Raw genomic sequence first — 18,555 nt, forward strand, 5'->3', positions numbered from 1 at the left:
GTCTGTCTGAAACCAGCACAAACAAATGGCCGTGCCGGGGATGAGTCATGAGCTGCGCGGCTGGGGATGTGACGGGAATCCCGGAGCCGCGGCGGGTGACACCGGTGGGTGACACTGGTGGGTGCTGGGGTGGCACCTTGGGGATGATGGACCGAGCGCCAACCCATCGCTCCGGCTCCATCGCTTCAACCCATCAACCCAATGCATCACCCGACCCACTGCCCTGGCTCCGCCAACCCAACCCACCGCCCAAGCCCACCACGGCGCTGCTGGCGCTCCGCTCCGTGCCGTTTCCATTTCCAGAGGACATAAATCCGGTTAGTGCGGCCAAAGAAGAAAAATCAAAATGTCACATCTGCGGAGATGGTTCAATTGAAGGGGTATTGATTGTCGCAGAGAATATTCTCACTTTATTCACCTACTTAGTCCCTTCCCCTAGGCACGTATGAATTCATCAAACATTGTCACACCACAGAATAATCCTTGTTCCCGGGTGTTGTCGCAGCAGCTCAGACTTTGTCCTGCCTTCTTGGGCAAGCAGGAATTTGGGGACAATGGCTTTGCTGGCAGAACAGACGTGTGCAGATCACCCGTCCTGTGGCCAAGGGAGGCTCGGAGCCCCTCGCCACCGTCACGAGCAGGACTGCTTGGGCTTTGTTCCCGGGCCCTTGGGGGTTTTGGTAAAGGGTATGAAAACAAGTTGGGGAGAAAAGATGTTTTCCCTTTGTTTGCAGCCTTTTATTGTCACTTCTTCAGCGCCTCGCGCAGCCCTGGGAGGAGGAGGAGGCAGCAGCGCCGGGATGCGGCGGCTGGTTCCCTGCTCTGGAGGGGGCGATCCTGTCCCGGACCCCAAACAAAGGGACATGCCAGCCTCCCTGAGGGCTGGTGACTCATGGGGACACCCCAGGTGATGCCGCTGTCCCCAGCCATGCAGCTCGTCCGTGTGTCAGGGAGCTGAGCCCAGTGCTGTCACCGCTGTCCTCGGGCCACGTGTGTGGTGGCAGCCACCAGCCCTCGTCTTCTGGTGCAAATAAATTGGAAGCACGAGCTGGTGCCCCCGAGCCATGTTTGTTATTCATAATATTTGTGCATTGAGCTGATTCCGTGTAATGATTTAATCTGTTAATGGCCCCTGATTCAATCTGCTCCTCTCCGCTTTAATCTCCTTTTGCCGTTTGCACCTGATTTGCTGATTTATCTGACGGCCCTTTGGCAGCTCAGGGTCGGGTTCGCGGCTCCGGGCGCACCGCGGTGGCGGGTCACCCGTGGGCGATGGCGGGAGCCGGCACGCAGCGGCGGAGGAGGAGGAGGAGGAGGAGGAGGAGGAGGCAGCACACAGCGGGTCCATCCCAAGGGAAACCCCCAAACCTGGGGACCCAGAGCAGGGCTGGGGGGCAGATCCCAGCTCCGACATCACCCCAGCACCCAAAGGTGCCCCTGGGTGCTGGTGCTGGATGGGGCTGTGTCTGGGGACAGGGACGTCTTTTGCAACCTCAATGATTCCATGATTCTATGACTGGGGGGTGCATGGAGCTGCAGCCCCCACACCCGGGGGGTTCCATCGCCCCTGATTTACGACTCATAACCTGGATTACAGCAGCGTGCAGCCCAACAGCCCGGGTGTAATTTAGACCTGGATTACAGCAGCGTGCAGCCCAACGGCCTGGGTGTAATTTAGACCTGGATTATAGCAGTGTGCAGCCCAACAGCCCGGGTGTAATTTAGACTTGGATTACAGCAGCATGCAGCCCAACGGCCCGGGTGTAATTTAGACCTGGATTACGGCAGCGTGCAGCCCAACAGCCTGGGTGTAATTTAGACCTGGATTACAGCAGTGTGCAGCCCAACGGCCCGGGTGTAATTTAGACCAAGGAAATATTTGCAGTGTTTTCAATTCCTCTGACAGCTTGGGGGGGCCGGACGCCTTCCCCCGTGTCGGTGGCAGAGCAGAGGGGCTGGGGACTGCGAACCCTCCACTGAGACCCCAGGGCAGCTCCGGCCATCAGAGATGCTCGTCCCCTGCCCAAGAGGTGACACGGTGACATTGCCATTCCCTGCCTGGCGCTGCCAGAGCTCCAGGGCTGATTTATGGTGGCGAGGAGGCGATCGAGGCCAAGGGCTCCGCGACAGCAGCTCCTCCGCTGCATTTTGACGGGGAGCCGGCGGCTGCGTGCCAATGGCAGCTTGTCCCATGGGGTTGGTGGCGCCTGGGGACGCAGCGGGTCCCCTCCTGGGAGGATGGATCCCTGCGAGGATGCGGGATGTGCTTCTGCAACTGGGGATGTGGTGTCAGGAGAGTGTCAGGGGATGCGTGGAACTGCGTGTAACCGTACCGGGGCGGTGACAAATGCCATCCCCTGGTTTGGTCTCTGTTCCGGCTGGTCCTGGCTCTGCTGTTCTGGCTCCTCTCGCCTGACGTGAATGATTTTTGGAGGCAGTCGGTGGCGAGGGAGTACAGCTGCCGCTAAGTTATCCAAACGATTTATCTTAAGATTCATACAGAATTCATTGTGCGGGGAGCCTGGGCAATGTCGGCTTTTAATATTCATGCGGCTTTGGAGGCAGTGTTAATCACAGGGCCTGACAATTTGCACTTCCCTTAATTGCCCGTGCAGGCGGCTGTGCCCGGCCGCCCCCGCCCCGCCAGCCCCGGGGTGGGTTGGGGTCCCGGCACATCCCTGCTTGATCTTTTCTTCCCCATCTCTTTGCTGTCACTTTGCTGGAGGGGGACACAGGGCTGGCCGGGGGGACCCCACGGTGCTGGGGGAGCAGCAGAGCCCCTCGCTGCACCCCGACTCCCCAGCCGGAGCATCTCCAGCATCCCGGGGGAGCATCGCTGCATCCCGCTGCAGAGCTCGGGGACACGGAGCATCCAGCCCCCCAGGACCGTCCCCACCCTCCTGTAACATTTCCCAGCGAGGGGACACAGGTGGAGCTGTGCCCCCGCTGCCCGCCCGCCGGCTGCCGCTGTCTCCGTGGCTGGCGTTACCTGTCACCGCTGTCACTCTGCTCCCATCCAGCCAGCTGCCACCGCACGGGGACGGAATACCAATGAGGCTGGCAGAGCTGCGGGCTCACGGGTGGCCTGTCCTCGCCGAGCAGCACCACGGGCAGCCCTGGGGACAAGGGACAAGGTGTGCCCGGGGTGCCGGCTGCCCCCAGCAAGGTGCTGAGACCCCTCCAGCTCGTCACAGCCAGCAAGGTGGGACACAGACCTATCACCAGCACATGAAGCGTCCGTGTCCCCTGGCAGAACCCCACCAGTGGTGCTTTGCCGTGGCTGGTGACTTGTTCACAGGGACACCGCTGAGGCCACCTCCATCCCCTCGGGTGACCCCAAAGCCAGCACCACCTCAGCACGAGCAGCACCAGGAAGGTGGGGCTGGGACCCACTGTCCCCATCCGTGCCCCCCGCAGAGGTGAAACAACCCCCAAACCCCCCCAAAATCCCCGGTCCCCTCCCCCAGCAGCGGCTCAGCCGAGGCGGCTGGTTGCGGCGCGGTTTGGGGTGGGTTTCAGCTGCCCTCGCGCTGTAATTGTCCTAATTAGATCTGCATATTTTGATGAAGGTTTCAGGAGGAAAAGAAAAAAAAGGCAGGAAGGCAGGAGGAGATAATGGAATCGCAGATGACATTCCCGTCACCAGCCCCGCCGCACAGCCGCTGCCGCAGCCCAGTCGGAAAATTATGCGTAAGGGGGGAGGAAAATTACCATAATCTTCCTCTGCAGGATGACACCAAATTCGGCTGGTGCTGCACGGGGTGGTGGGAGCCGGGTGGGCACGGCGGCTGCGCTGCCCCCGGCCCCACGGTGCCACCGCCGATGCCACCTGCCGATGCCACCCACCCATCAGTGCCACCCATCGGTGCCACCCGCCTGCGCACTCTGTGTCCTGCGACCACCGGCACCCTGCGGGGTCCTGGGCTGGGAGCTTTGGGGTTGCCCACCCCATTGCACCCTCCCTCCTCACAGCACCCATTGCGGGTCCTGGAAGGTCCTGCTCCACCTGGGCAGGATCCGGCCCAGCCCTAATTAACAAAAATCTGTCTCCAAGAGCTTCAAACGGCTCCTGGTGCCTGCGGGAAAACTTCCAGCCGTGGTTCTTCCCCTTCTCCCCGCTTCAGCCGCACTACAATGTCAATGCTGAACATAACTCCCATCCCCGGATTTTTCCCCAGCTCTGTGTCCCCCCATCCCCAAATTTCCTCTCCTCCTTTTCTAAGCATTTCCATGAAAACAGGCTCTTTTGTTTCTTCAGACTTCATCTGCCTCCGCCGTTCCCACCTCGAGCCTGCGCCCGCCTTTGTCCTCCACAAATAAAGAACAAAAGGGGAAGAGACGGAGAAAATATGATCTCGCCTCCAAATGGGCTTTTTTTTCCCCCAAGTCGTGCGCGGAGCCCGGGATGCTCTTTAAGAGCCCGGTGATGGATGCGAGGCCATGGGAGCTGCCATTAGCGCTGAATTGATCGGCTCTCAGCACTGCGGTGCCCGGGCCCTGCGTTTAAAAACCCAAGAAAGGAAGAAAGAATGAGAGCAAAGGGGAAAAAAGGAAGAAAACACCCAGTGATTGGAAAGAGTTTTCTGTCCCTGTTAATAATAAACGCATCCAGCAAATTGCACTGGCACTCCGGAGCAGGTAATTGCGATGCAAGGCCTTTTTTGCTCTGTGCCGGGGGAAGAAACTCGAGTAAACAGGGGAAAAAATCAATTTCTGCTGCAGTTTGTTCCCTGAATAGGGGAATCTCCCGGTGAACGTGTCCTTTCATGTCTCCTATTAGCTCTGCCTGCTCCCCACCTCCGCTGCACGTCACCTTCCTGCACAAACGCTTTGGCACGGTAAAGAAGGACCTGAGATGCAGAGGAATAAAAGAGAGCTGTATGATGGATACCAGCGCGGTGCCTCCACACCGGGGCCGGCACCGCTGCACCGGAGGCCACGCGGTTTGGGGACGCGCTGCTTGGGCCGCACGGCTGGAGTGCGTGTCGGCACCGGTGTGCACGGCTGGGCAGACACAGCTCAGGGTGCACCGTGCGGGTGCGCGGCGCTCGAGCCGCACAAACAGCTCCGTCTTGCATGGCTCAGGTGTGGATCTCAAGCTTGCACGTCTCGGTCACGCTCATCTCAGCCCTGCATGGCTCACGTTTGCACGTCTCCATCTTGCACGTCTCAGCCATGCACGTCTTGAGCTTGCACGTCTCAGCCATGCTCATCTCAGTCTTGCACATCTCAGCCACACATGGCTTGAGCTTGCAAGTCTCAGACATGTACATCTCGAGCTTGCACATCTCAGCCATGAACGTCTCCATCCTGCACATCTCAGCCATGAACGTCTCCATCCTGCACGTCTCAGGCATGCACGTCCCCATCCTGCACATCTCAGCCATGCATGTCTCCATCCTGCACGTCTCAGCCATGCATGTCTCAGCCATGCATGTCTCCATCCTGCACGTCTCAGCAATGAATGTCTCCATCCTGCACGTCTCCATCCTGCACATCTCAGCCATGCACGTCTCCATCCTGCACGTCTCCATCCTGCACATCTCAGCCATGCACTTCTCCATCCTGCACATCTCAGCCATGCACTTCTCCATCCTGCACATCTCAGCCATGCACATCTCCATCCTGCACGTCTCCATCCTGCACATCTCAGCCATGCATGTCTCCATCCTGCATGTCTCCATCCTGCAGGCCTCAGGGGGCTGTCCCGGGCTGCAGGGACCACCAGCGCAGCCGGGGCCGGTGCGATGGCCCGGAGCTCACCGCGATGCGCAGAGGAGCTGCGGTTCCTTCCCGCGTGGCCGCTCTCCGCCAGGAAAAATGGTTTGCGACTCCATTAAGGCCAGTGTAATTAGGCGTAATGAAACCAGTGCTGCCCTTTGCGTGCACACACCGTCTGACGGAGCACCGGGCAGCACCCAGCGCCCCTGGCTTGCTCAGCTCCGGGGAACACGTGGAGCAGCCGGACGCTCCCGGGGCGAGATGGGGGCTCGGGCGGCCCCAAGGTCAAAGCGGGACAGACCCCACCGCGGATTATCTTTGGCAGCTGTTTTAACTTTGAATCAGACCTTTAAGAGGGAAAAAGAGAAAAATCACCTCGGCTTTTTCTTCTTTTTCTTCTCTTTTTGATTTCTTGTTCCCCCTCCCGCAGCCCCCAGTGCTGCCGCGGCTGAGGAGCCGATACCATCTAATCGCCGGGTGCCACATGCACCGCGCCGGCTGCAAATAAACCTGTGTGAGCTGCCGGGGGCTGCCAGCCGGGTCCCCGCTGCCCCCAAGGGCGCTGGGGACGCCACCCTGCACCCGAGAGTCTTGGGGAGGGGTGAATTTGGGGAGGGGGGCACAGGGTGTGTTGGGTGCCGTTGAGGTGCCGTGGGGCAGATCCGGCATCCCAATTTTCCCCATTTGGCTCCATCAATGTCCCACGTCATTGGAGCCTCCTGGAGCTGCTGGCGGAGGGTGAGGAGGAGGATGATGAAGGCTCTTGTGGATCTGCTCACCAAACCCCGCTTGGGGGAGCACGGTGCCCCCGAGCCGCGGGGTTAAACGCGACCGCCAGCCCAGGCAGAACCAGAAAGACTTTTTAATAGAAAACCAGTAGCCAGCGGGTGAATTAAGGATGTTAATTGAATTTCATTAGGCAGAGGAGCCGGGCCGGTGGGAGGCAGGGAGGAAATGTATTTGATGTGTGTTTTAAAAGCCGCAGTTTCAGAATGCGGTGGGTTTTTTTTTTTTTCTCTTTTTTTAATTTAAAGCGGGTTGTAAAAAGATCCCGTCTTTGAGGAGCTAATGACTCTCATGAATTATTTTTGTTGATTTATACACCCACTCGGCTTTTAAATAATATTAATAAAGTGAAAGTGAATCCGTTCCCAGGCAGGAGCGGGAGCGACGCTGCTCGGGGGCGCAGGGGCCGTGGGGCGGGCACGGGGGGAACAGCCACCCCCTGACCCACGCGTCCCCCTACTCAGGCTCTGTCAGTGAAGACACGCTGCATTTTGGGCCAAAAGAGGTGATTTTGGAGGCACCGCCGCGTTCACAGCCGCTCACCGGGGCCGGACAGTGCTGGGAGGAATCAGTATTCAGCATCGGTGCCATAATGGGCACTCTTCATGCCGGTTTAGTTTTATTATTATGCCAAGGAGCTTGTTTAATTCTCTGCTGTCTTTCCTCTGCGCCGTTGATTTACACTGTTAGTGTTTTAATTATACAATTCAGCACTCCTTAAAACATGAAAAACTGTTCAAGTTTTGGAGCAATTAAAAGGCAGCAGAGTAGATCAGCCCATCGGAGATGAGATAAGTAAATCAAACAATTAAAAGGAATCTCATTTGGGAGAATCGTCCCGCCCAAAAAGCCGCCCCTCCGTGGGAGCTCCGCAGCGCAGTAACTGCGTGATACTGGGAGCAAGTGGCGGGGCTGCCACCCGTGGGAGTGCTGGGGACAGCGTGACAGGGACAGGACGGGCACACGGGAGCCGTGGTGGGGACACAGGCAGAGCAGGGCACGCGGTGTCACATCCCCGGAGCCGGTGTGGAGCGGGTGACACCCCCAAAAGCGGCTCCAGGGCGAGACTTTGGGGCAGAGATGGAAACCCTGGTGGAGGGGGGCACGCAGCCCCCTCTCCCCACTGTCCCGGGTCACCCCAGTGTCCCCATCCGAGCACCAAAGCCCCCAAACCAGCGCCCCTAAATGCCGGTCCTGCCGCACATCGGGCTCGGCAGGACGGGGACGGGGCGCAGGGACAAAGAAAGCACGGGGTCCCTCGCCCCCGCGGATCCTCGCGGGTTTGGGGGCGGTTTGGTGGTTTTACGCGTGGCTCAAGCTCCCTCTGGTGGCAAAGCGGCTCCACTGCAGCGCGGCGGAGCCCCCGAGCCCCGGCGTGTCCCGCTGCGGGGACCCGGCGCAGCGCTAAACCCCCGGGACACGCTGCGGCTCGGGAGGCTCAGACACCCGCCCAGGCAGGACGCTGCTCCCCGGCGGCGGTGCAGGGAGGAACCAGGGCTGCCCGGTGCTCCCTGCGCACCCCGCGTTGCTCCTGCAGCGAACGCTGAGCACGCAACAACTCATCGCAAAATCCGCGCCCGCCACAGCGGCCCCGCACATTTTTGTCCCTCCGCCCGCGCCGTAGCACCGCCCACAGGAGCGGGGTTAAGGCCCGGATGCGGAAGTGCGTGGTTACTTCCGCTCCGTAGGCAGAGGCGGCGGTTGTGAGTAGGGGAGGAGGAGGGGAGGGGGGCTTGCGGGATCTGCCGCCATCCGCGGCCGCGCGGGGCCAGGCGGCCCCGGGATGGGCTGGGGGAGCGGAGGGGACGCGGGGCGACCCGATGGCGGGCGGGGAGTGGCGGATGCGCGCGGGGAGGCGGGTGTTGGGCGGCCGTTGTTGGGCGGTGGGACTGCGCTGACGCCATCTTGGGTTGTTTCTGCCGTAGGTTAGAGCGGTCTGAGCGCGGCCCGGAACCATGGTGAGCAGGAGAGGGGGTTTGGGGAGGGCCGGCGTTCTCCCTCGCCTCGTTCCGTGGGCCCGGGGCCGCTGCTGTGCCCCGACGGGGCGGGGGTGTCCTCCCCGGGGACAGGGGGTCGCTGGCTTGACTGGCCCCGGGCGGGGGAGGGTGTTGCGGGGGGTGACAGTGCCGGCCCCCGCGTTGGGACACGGTGCTGCTGCCGCAGAGAGGCTCCCCCCGACCTGGCTGCCCCCGTGTGTCGGGGCAGCTCCCCCGGGGGGTTTGGCTTGGGGAGCTTGGGGTGCTCACTGACCACCCGCACCGTGGGGTGTGAGCTCTCCACACTGAGTTTGTGTTCTACCTTTCAGCCTCGCAAAATTGAGGAGATTAAAGACTTTCTGTTGACAGCCAGGAGGAAGGACGCAAAGTGTGAGTGTTGAGGCTGCTGGGGCCACATGTGCCTCGGCTTGGGGACGCTGAGGGGGCTGTTACTGGGGGCTCACGTCCAGGATGGATGGGGGTGGTGCTCAGCCACGCTTCTGCTGCTCCCCCTGGGTGTTTTTGCCAAACCTCAGCTGCAGCTCATTGGAAGCTCTTTGCAAACATCACCCTGTCTCTGTCTTGTTGTACTCTTCAAAAAGCTACAAGGTGTCAGGTGCTGGGGAGTTCTGTCAAAGTGATGAGCAAATTATACTCAAAATTGAGTTTTCTTTTGTTGCGAATACAAAGACCATTATAATTGAAACACTAGAGACGCTGTGTCTCGGTATTTAAAAACGCATGAAGAGTTTTCCCTCTCCTCTTGCTTATTTGGATCTGGCTGTCAGAGGGAAGAGGCGATTTCATTCTCACAATGTTTTGTTAACTCACCGGTGTGGGTGACAGGGGTAGTTCCACATCAAAACGCTGCTGTTGCTGCTGACAGCCCTTTACAAACTGTTTCTGTGCCTTCGACTTCACTCTGGGTTTCGCAGCGGCTTTTGTAGTGCTGAGCTGCTGGGGCTCAGCGCTGCGTAGAGAACTGACCACGGCTCCATGGGTAGAATGGCCTTGGGGGGTACGAAGGAGAGGGGGGGGCGCTGGCTGCAGACTTCACAAACCACGTTCTGAGCTCCGGGGCAGCTCTTGGGCTGCAGAAGATGTTGTGGGTAAATAACAAGCCCCGGGGTGGAACATCACGCTGCATTGAAAATTTGTGGTGCAGTAAATTTTTCACGTTCCTTGTTGTAAACTGCTGTTGCGAAACAAAAAGGCCTCAAAATAAAGCTGTTGGCTTTGAGAAAACCATGCAGCGTCTCTGCGAGACGATGGGCTCATCCCGACTGCGGCAGTAACTGATAGTGGGGAAAAAAAATGCTGAATTAGGATTTTCTGTGCTGTGGGTGGGCTGGGCTGTGCCCGTCCTGGCTCAGGTGGGAGCCGAGGGGTTGGGGTGGGGTATAGGGAGGATTCTCCCATAGGTTTGTTAAGGGTTTTAGGGAGCTGGAAGATTGCTGCTGACCCGTTTCTCAACCCTGCAGCGGTCAAGATCAAGAAGAACAAGGACAATGTGAAGTTCAAGGTGCGCTGCAGCCGGTACCTGTACACCCTGGTGATCACGGACAAGGAGAAGGCTGAGAAGCTGAAGCAGTCACTGCCTCCAGGTACTGCGGGTGTCTGGGGGGGAGGCAGAACCCCCTCCCCACGGGGGACCCCACTGGAGCCTCACAGTGACCCATCCTGGGTCACTGACGTGTTCAGGCCACTTGGCTTTGCTGTCCCCAGCGCTGCAGTCAGTTCCTCACCCCAGTAACCACTGCTGTTGTCCCTCTGGGTCCCCAGTGGTGACATTTGCAGGGAGTGGGGGGCTCTGAACCCCCTTTCTGTGGCTGGATCCCCCCTGCGGGGGGAGCTGCTTGTCTATGGGGGAGCTGTGGATCCCCATCTGGGTGCGCGGAGCTGTTCCAACTGTTGTCTCTCTCTCCGCAGGTCTGGCCGTGAAGGAGCTGAAATGAGCCGTTCGTGTTGGTTTTTCCTTGTTTCTTACAATAAATCAGATTCTGAACTGTTCCCCTGTCACCTCTGTCCTTACTGTTGGTGTCCTCACCACTGGGGGGTGGCTCGGATGGGGTCGACCCGCCATGGCGGGGGGGTCAGGAGCCAATTTGGGTCTGTGCCACAGCGAAGCTGCCGCTGTCCTCGTTCTTGGGGCCCAGGCAGGGGTGCGGGTCCCCAGTGGTGTCAGTGGTGGGTGTGAGGGGACAAGGTCTGCGCTGGGGTGGGCAGAGGGGCTGCGATTCCAGCGGGGACATCCAGTGCACTGGGTGAGGGGTGGAGGAGAGAAACCCCTGTGGCCCTTGCCACTGGAAAACATCATGGCCATCCTGGTCCTGTGGTGAAGAGGTGGTACTGCCCGGGTGACTGGGGACACCCACAGACACGGGACATCCTCACCCCACACTGGGTGTGGGCACCGTGCTGTGTCCAGCCCGTGCTCACCTCGGGGTGTGCAGCTGCCGCGGGGCTGTGGGGACCCTGCTGTGCCACCGCAGCGAGACAGCGCTGGAACAGGATGTAGGTCGCACCAGGACACTGTAGTGGGGAAGTGACAGGGTTGGTGGCACTATAGCAGGGAGGTCGAGGATCCCAGTGCCCCCATGGCCTGCAGGATGGGGCTCAGTGCGCCTATAGCAAGTAGGTGAATAGGTGCGGTGCCCCTACAGCCGGCGCGATGGGGTCGGTGTCCCCGCAGCTCCCGCTCTGGGCCGCGCTGGGTTTCGGTGCCACCGTTCCCGGGCTGGGGGCGTGGCCAGGTGGGCGTGGCCGGGGGCGGGGCGTGCCGGGTGCAGCCCCGCGGCGTGGCGCGCGCTCCCCCGCCATCGGCGGCCCCGGCCCCGGTGCGGCCCCGCCGGCCCCGCCGCTGCCCCGGCCGCCCCGCCCGGCCATGCCGCCCGCCCGCGCCGGCTACGCGGTGCCCTGGTGGGCGGCCTGGCTGCACGGGCTCCCGCACCGCGGCCTGCGCCTGCAGCCCGTTCCCGCCGCCTTCCGCCCGCGGGACCCCGACTACCAGCAGGTACCGGCCGCGGCCCCCCGGTCCCCTCCCCGCGCCCCCCTCTCCGCGCTGGGGTCCGGCTTGCCGGCGGGGCTGCCCCGCCTTCCCCCGGCGGCGCCCGGCGCCAGCTCCGCTCTCCCGGCCGCACAAAGCGCCGTTCTTCCCCGGGCACCAGCGCGGGCTGGGCCCCCCCCGCCGGGACAACCGGCACCGGCACCCCCGCCCTCCCGCACCCCGGGGGCAGCGCCGGCTCTGCCGGACCCACCCCCCGCCGCGGGGTGCACAGGGGGGTCACCCCTCACCTTGGTGCTGCTGCAGCGTGCACCCCACTCCTGCTGCGCCCCAGAGCACGGGGCACCGGGACCCCTAAATGAAGGGGGCAGTGCCGGTGCCCCAGCACCCCTGGGAGAGGCTGCTGCACCCCGGCCCCCATGGCGTGCAGCGCAGTGGCCCTGCATGGGGACAGGGACAGGGCCGCTTCCTCTTTCCCCGTGTGACCGTCCCGTGGTGGGCTGGACGTGGCCGCATCCTGCCGGGCGCTCCGCGGCGCTTGACGGCACCGGCGCTGACTGTCCCCGCTCTCCTCGCCAGTCGCTGCTTTTCCTGGGCTTGGTGTCCGCCGTCTGCCTCGGCCTCAACCTCCTCTTCCTCACCGTCTACCTGATCTGCCTGTGCTGCTGCAGGAGGGACCAGGAGCCCGAGACCAAGCGGCCGCACTCCTGCTGTGTCACCTGGATGGCCGTCACCGCCGGGCTCATCTGCTGGTGAGGGTGGGGGCTTGGTGCTGTCCCCCCGTCACCGAGGAGGCTCTAGGATCCATCCATGAGTCGCTCTAATTAGATCTGTGCAATTAAATGTGGTCCACCCCTTTCTCCTTCCGCGCAGCCACCGGTGCCGGGGCAGCTCGGTCCCCGTCCCTGCCGCGGCTGTGCCGCTTTCCCGGCTAATCCCAGGCGGGAGCGGGGCCGGGTTGCTAATCCCAGCCTGGAGCAGATGGTGAGCAGCAGCGTGACCCAGCTGGTGGGTCTCGTGTGTGCCCAGCCGTAATTGTGACCAGAGCAATTAGGCGAGGGGACACTGGTTTGCCCAGCAGCGCTCTGGTGGCTTTCCAAACCCGTCTGGGTTTTTGGCAGCCCGTGCTGGGAGGACCCCAGGCAGGCCTGGCCTGGGGGGGACGGGATGGGCCCTTTTTCTTCCTGGCCACAGCCCGCTCGCCAGACAAAGGGGCTGGTTTTGCCTGGGCGGAGCGAGACGGCCGCCTGTGAGCAGCAGGGACATGGCACTCAGGAGCTTTGCCCGGCCCCTGCGCCCTCAATCTCTCAGGGTTTAGCAGGAGGGACCTTCAAACCCGCCGTGTCCAGCACATCGAGCAGCTCCGGGCTCGGGTGTCCCCCGGTCCCCATCACAGTTCTGTCACTGTCCCATCTGCTTTGGCTCTACCCTGCCAGGGGTCCCCCAGAACCTCTGGGGAGCACCCCCTGTCCAGCCCATGTCCCCGCATGCCGGGGTGAGTGTTTCCCTCCCTCTAACCCGGTCCCCTCTCTGCCCCCAGCATGGCCGTCGGCGTCGGCTTCTACGGGAACAGCGAGGCCAACGACGGGGTGTACCAGCTGCTCTACGCCCTGGACCACGCCAACCACACCCTGACCGGCATCGACTCCCTGGTAAGGTCTGGGGCCAGGGTCCCCCCATCCGTCCCGCTCTGCGTCCCCTAGAGCCATATCTGTCTTTTCATCCTGGGTTTGGTTAAAGCACCAGGGGGAGGGACCCAGGCGTCCTGCGCTGCCAGCTGAGCCCTGCCCGGGGTGGCTGGGACACGCTGAGCGCGGGAGGGTGACGTCACCCCACAGAATGGGGCCTTTGTGGCCGGGAAGGGCCAGGGGGCCACGGCGGGGCTGATCCGGGGATGGATCCAGCTCGAGCACAAGGGGGTGATGGGCAGGAGCACCCCATGGGCGGCGCAAATGGCTCTGCTGGGTGTGGGGCTGACAGCCCCCGGCAGCGTCTCGGCAGGACTGACTGTCCCCGTGTCCGCAGGTGGCAGGGACCGTGCTGCAGATGCAGGTGGGCTTGGAGCAGCACCTGGCGCGGCTGAACGAGGTCCTGGCCACGCGGGGGGATTACCTGCAGACCCTCAAGTTCATGCAGCAGCTGTCCGGCAGCATCGTCCTGCAGCTCTCGGGGCTGCCCGTCTGGCAGGGAACCAGTGCCAACCTCACCGCGCTGGCCGGCCAGGTCGCTTACGTCGAGTATTACCGGTGAGCGGGGCCGCGGCACGGCGCTGGCTGCCAGAGCGGCGCCCGGCGGGGCCGGGGAGGCGGGCACGTGCCTGATGGAGCCTTCACCTGTGCACAGGTGGTTGGCTTATCTCCTCTTCTTCATCCTCGTCCTGGCCGTCTGCCTCCTGGCCTGCCTGGGGCTGGCCAAGCGCTCCCGCTGCCTCCTCACCACGTGAGTACCGCACGGCGAGGCTCCGCAGTGCTGGGGCTCGGGGGTGCTGGGGCTCGGGGGTGCTGGGGCTCGGGGGTGCTGGGGCTCTGCGGTGCTGGGGCTCCGCAGTGCCGGGGCTCGGTGCTGCTGGGGCTCGGCGGTGCCGGACACAGAGCCGGCCCCCGCAGCTGCCCACCCGTCTCCCCGCAGGATGCTGTGCTCTGCGCTGCTGACCCTGGTCCTCGGCTGGACCTCCATGGCTGTGGACACGGCGGCGGCGGTGGTGAGCGGGGATGGGACGGGAGGGGTGGTACCGGCCGTGCTGGGGCAGAGCTGGGGGCTGGGGACACCGTCCTGTCCCTCCAGCCCTGACCATGTCCCTCTCATCTCCGCAGGGCACCAGCGACTTCTGCGTGGCCCCGGATGAGTTCATCATGAACCAGACGGAGAACGACATCAGCGCGGGTGAGAGACAGCTCAGGGCAGGGCCCCAGTGCTCCCCAAAACCTGCCTGGAGATGTGGGGGGTCCGGAGCTCTGTGCTGCTCTCTGCCCCCCGGACACTCGCACCCACGTCTCCCATTGTTTTGCAGCGGTGGTTCACTATTACCTGTACTGTGAGCAGAGCCTCAGCAACCCCTTCCAGCAGGTATGGGGGGCTGGCACCCGGGCAGGGGGTGTCCCCGGGGCCTGGGCGCCTCTGTGACTGCTCCCCCTCCGCAGGCTCTCACCGTCTTCCAGCGCTCACTCACCACCATGCAGATCCAGATCCAGGGGCTGATCCAGTTTGCGCTGCCCCTCTTCCCCACGGCTGAGGTATGGGGTGGGGGGAGCCGGTGCCCTGCGTCCCCCCTCTGCTCCCCATCCTGCCCTGACCCCCCGTCTCCTGCAGAATGACCTTCTGGGGGTGCAGCAGCTCCTCAACTCCTCGGAGACCAGCCTGCACCAGCTGACGGCCATGCTGGACTGCCGGGGGCTGCACAAGGTGAGGGGGCTGGGACGGGGGGTGCAGCTCCTGGGGTGACCCTCCCACCGCCGCCAGCCCTGCCCCGTCCCCTCTTGCACCGCAGGACTACGTGGACGCGCTGATCGGCATCTGCTACGACGGCGTGGAGGGTTTGCTCTACCTGGTCCTCTTCTCCCTGCTGGTGGCCGCCTCCTTCTCCACCATCATCTGCGCCGCACCGCGGGCATGGAGGCTCTTCGCTGGCCGGTGGGTCTGCCCGCGTCCCCTGCCTGTGTCCCCCTGCCTGTGTCTCCCTGCCTGTGTCCCCCTGCCCGCATCCCCTGCCCGCGTCCCCTGCCCGCATCCCCTGCCCGCAGTTCCCGCCCGCTCCGGGGGGCGCGGGGCTCTGTGTGTGGCACCAGCCGGGCACAGGGGGGTGAGCACCGGTGCCTTGTCCCCGCAGGGACCGTGACTACGATGACATGGACGAGGAGGACCCGTTCAACCCGCAGGCGCGGCGCATGGCGGCTCACGCCCCGGCACGGGGGCATCTCCGCAGCTTCTGCAGCTACAGCAGCAGCCTGGGCAGCCAGAGCAGCCTGCACCCCCCGGCGCAGACCGTCTCCAACGCCCCCGTCTCCGAGTACATGTGAGACCCACCCGGCCACGCAGGCACCGCCCCTCAGATCCCCCCACCTCGTGGATGGAGCGTCGCCCCACACTTGGGGGGCACGGGGTGCCGGGGGGCTGGCTGTGCCCCGGCTCTGACGGGCTGTGCCCCACAGGAACCAAGCGGTGCTGTTCGGAGGGAACCCGCGCTACGAGAACGTCCCGCTGATCGGCAGAGGCTCTCCCCCCCCCACGGTACGCTGGGCAACCGAGGCCAAGTCCTTCTTGTGACACCCTCCGGGCTGGGGGTCAGCGGGGCATGCGCAGCCCCCGTTTTGGCTGGAAAGCCCCTCGCCGGCTCTGCCAGGGTGGGGACGGGTGAGCTGGATTCCCCGGCCCTTGCAGGGGACGTGTCCCGTCTGCGAGCGCGTCCCTCCTGCGCGGGTCGCTCACAGCCCCGTTCCCAGCCCGCGGGGACAGAGGGGACACCCGCCACGTGCTCGGGACACCGAGACGACCTTCCCTGCAGCTGCTTTCCTCTGCTTTATTTCTTATTTATTCTGGCTTCCGAAGGACACGTCTCCCAGTCCCCCGAGCACGTTTCCATTTCCCCGCTGTGTGTTCGAGCCCTCCCTGCTTTATTTTTTCATTTCATTATAATGCCTGCTTTATTTTTTCATTTCTTTTTTTATTATTACTTTTCGCATCCATTATTTTGGAGCTAAGTTGTCCATCACGAGTAAGTTCAGCCGCTTCCCCTCCCCTCGCCCCGGGGCAGCAGCCACGTCCCCTCCGCGTCCCCTCCTCGGTCCCTGTCCCCTTTCCCCTGGGGCTGGTTTGATTTTGGGGAGAGTTTGGAAGGTTTTGGGGGGACGAGGCTGCGGTTTGTCCCCAGCTCAGGCACGGGAGGGGTTTGATTTGCAGCTCCTGTGTGTCAGGATGGCTGGAAACGCTCCCCATCTCCATCCCCTTCTCAGTGCAGGTTTTCCCCTTCTTTTCTGACATCATTTAACACATTTCGATGCCCCCATTGAAGCAGTAACGCAGCAGTGGCACCGCGGTGGGGCCGGGGACACGGCTGCGGTGGTGGGGATGCCGCGGTGGTGGGGATGCCGCGGTGGCCCCTTTAGGGCTGGATTTGCCGACAGGTGAAGGCGCGGGGCCGCGCCAGCGCGGCGGCTGCAAATCCGCTTGCACAGAGCCGGCAGCTGGCGAGGATCTTCCCCGGGGGGGATTAATTCGAGCGCTCTCCCCGCCCTGAATGGTCCGATTTAACCAGGATTCGGCTCCCTGAGGAAGGACTTTCACGGTCCAAAATAACAAACTCGGAATAATCTTCCTTAATGCCCGGCCGAGGCGTCCCTGCCGCCCTCCTGCGAAATGCTGGAGAAATGTAATTGCCTGCCAACCCTTAGAGAGGCTGTGACGGGGTCTGTCCCCTTCCCCGTGGCAGGTTCATTGGGGTGCATATAAATTCATAGAAATGATGCTGAGCGGTGCGGGTTGGGTCGGACGGGGCTGGCGGTGGTTTGGGTTCGCTGACCCCGTCCCGTCTCCCCGCAGTACTCCCCGAGCATGCGAGCGACCTACCTGTCCGTGACCGATGAGCACATCAGGCGCCCCGGCGCCGAGTTCCCCGCCTGACGCCTGCGCCCCAGCGGCTCGCGGGAGGAGAAAACGCCCCCGGCGCCGGTTCTGCACCGGGAAACCGAAGCCACCGGGAAAAGCCGCGGTGGGCAGCGGTGGCCGGAGGACGAGCCCCGGCGGGGACCCCCGTGTGCTCCGCGCACCCTCCTCTTCCTCAGCAGCTCTGCTCCGTTCAAGTCTTCCTGCCTCGGGGCTGACGGTGACTCCGGGGCCGAACGCCCCCGGCAGAGCCGCCGCCGGGCTCCCGGTGCACCGGGCGGGCTGGGGATGCTTCACGCCGTCCCCCTCCCCGTCTGCCCCTGCTCGGGGTGTTTTACGCCACGGATGGAGCCGTGTCCAGCTCCATGTCCAGCGCGGACAGCCACGGGGGGGCCGGGCGGCGGCTCCCCTGCTCCTATAGCAAAGCAGCACCGACCACTAGTGACCCCGGCTTTGCCACCTCCCCACGGTGACACTGGCTGCTCCCTCTGCCAGGATCCCCTCGGCACGGGCAGAGCCGGCTCCCCATGTCCCTTTGGCTCCCCGTGTCCCTGTGCCTCCCCGTGTCCCTGTGCCTCTCCGTGTCCCCCTTGTCCCCCAGGACCCCCTGTGCCCTCCCCGGCGCCACCCCGGGCTCGGAAGCTGTAGAATTAGGGATGTTTTGGCTTTGCTGGTTTTGCTTGGCTTTGCGTGCGGTTCCGGCGCTCTGGGCAGGGCAGCGGGCGGTTCTGCTGCCCCATCCCGTGCGGTTTCACCGCGGTGGTGTCGGTAGCAGGATTTTTGGCCGGTTTTCAGACTGTTTTTGGTGACCCGGCTCCCCGGGCGGGCAGTGTGGGCTGGGGCAGGTCCCCCTGCTGCAGGGACAGCCCTGGGGTCACCCCGAGTCCCCCGGGACAGGGTTGGGGACCCTCAGGTGTCCCCGGGGAGGGGAGGACACGGTCCTGCCACCATTGTTGGGTTCTCCAGCCCTTTGTCCCCGCTCCGGGTGACAGACCTGGGGCGGCAGACCTGTCCCCTGGGGCGAGCCGGGGGTCCTACGCGCTCCCAGGGATTCACTGTGTCCTTTACAAATTAACCTGTAGCTAATTACCCATCTGTCCGTGTGACTACGACTCCTTGCTGTTGGAAACATCCAGGGCATTTTAATTCCTTGTATTTTTCTCCTCACCTTTTAACGTTTCCATGTAACGGTACCCAGAAGAGCTGTTTCTAAGCGCATGTGAACAAACCCCGCGGGGGCCTGGTTTGTATTGTGCCCTCTGGGGAACAATAAACACTTGTACTAAACTTGGCTCCTCCTTGGCGGCTCTCTCCGGGCTGACCCCCGTCTGCCGGCCCTGCTCGGGGTGCTCTGCCCGGACTCCTCTGGGAAGCCGCTGGTGCTAATTGCACCGCCCGGTGCTAATTGCACCGCCCTCATTAGCGGGGTGTGACCCTCCCAACATGGCGCGGCGGCCACGTGACACAGCC

General features: G+C 63.0%; 2 protein-coding genes across 2 annotated transcripts; both read left to right on the forward strand.

The window, feature by feature from the left end:
- The first annotated feature begins 7,929 nt into the window (after nucleotides 1-7,929).
- RPL38 (ribosomal protein L38) lies at nucleotides 7,930-10,493 on the forward strand. Its single transcript, XM_080356310.1, has 5 exons — nucleotides 7,930-8,210; nucleotides 8,433-8,465; nucleotides 8,813-8,873; nucleotides 9,965-10,087; nucleotides 10,413-10,493. Exons 2-5 carry the CDS (start codon nucleotides 8,463-8,465, stop codon nucleotides 10,436-10,438), a joined length of 213 nt encoding a protein of 70 aa, XP_080212436.1. The 5' UTR covers nucleotides 7,930-8,210; nucleotides 8,433-8,462; the 3' UTR covers nucleotides 10,439-10,493.
- Nucleotides 10,494-11,367: 874 nt separating this feature from the next.
- Nucleotides 11,368-17,130, forward strand: TTYH2 (tweety family member 2; the record flags this gene model as incomplete). Its single annotated transcript, XM_080356365.1, has 14 exons — nucleotides 11,368-11,496; nucleotides 12,067-12,239; nucleotides 13,028-13,139; nucleotides 13,513-13,733; nucleotides 13,831-13,926; nucleotides 14,116-14,188; nucleotides 14,301-14,370; nucleotides 14,498-14,553; nucleotides 14,628-14,720; nucleotides 14,797-14,889; nucleotides 14,975-15,117; nucleotides 15,314-15,499; nucleotides 15,636-15,714; nucleotides 17,023-17,130. 14 exons carry the CDS (start codon nucleotides 11,368-11,370, stop codon nucleotides 17,101-17,103), a joined length of 1,605 nt encoding a protein of 534 aa, XP_080212491.1. The 3' UTR covers nucleotides 17,104-17,130.
- Between the last annotated feature and the right edge of the window lie 1,425 nt (nucleotides 17,131-18,555).

This window comes from Nesoenas mayeri (assembly GCF_963082525.1).
Source record: "Nesoenas mayeri genome assembly, chromosome: 19".
In the NCBI taxonomy this organism is placed as follows: domain Eukaryota; kingdom Metazoa; phylum Chordata; class Aves; order Columbiformes; family Columbidae; genus Nesoenas; species Nesoenas mayeri.

Bases quoted from the DNA above. Each gene is read 5' to 3' on its own strand.
- RPL38 (XM_080356310.1), top strand. The intron at 8,874-9,964 runs GTGAGTGTTGAG...TCAACCCTGCAG, and splicing joins CAGGAGGAAGGACGCAAAGT to CGGTCAAGATCAAGAAGAAC. The intron at 10,088-10,412 runs GTACTGCGGGTG...CTCTCTCCGCAG, and splicing joins GAAGCAGTCACTGCCTCCAG to GTCTGGCCGTGAAGGAGCTG.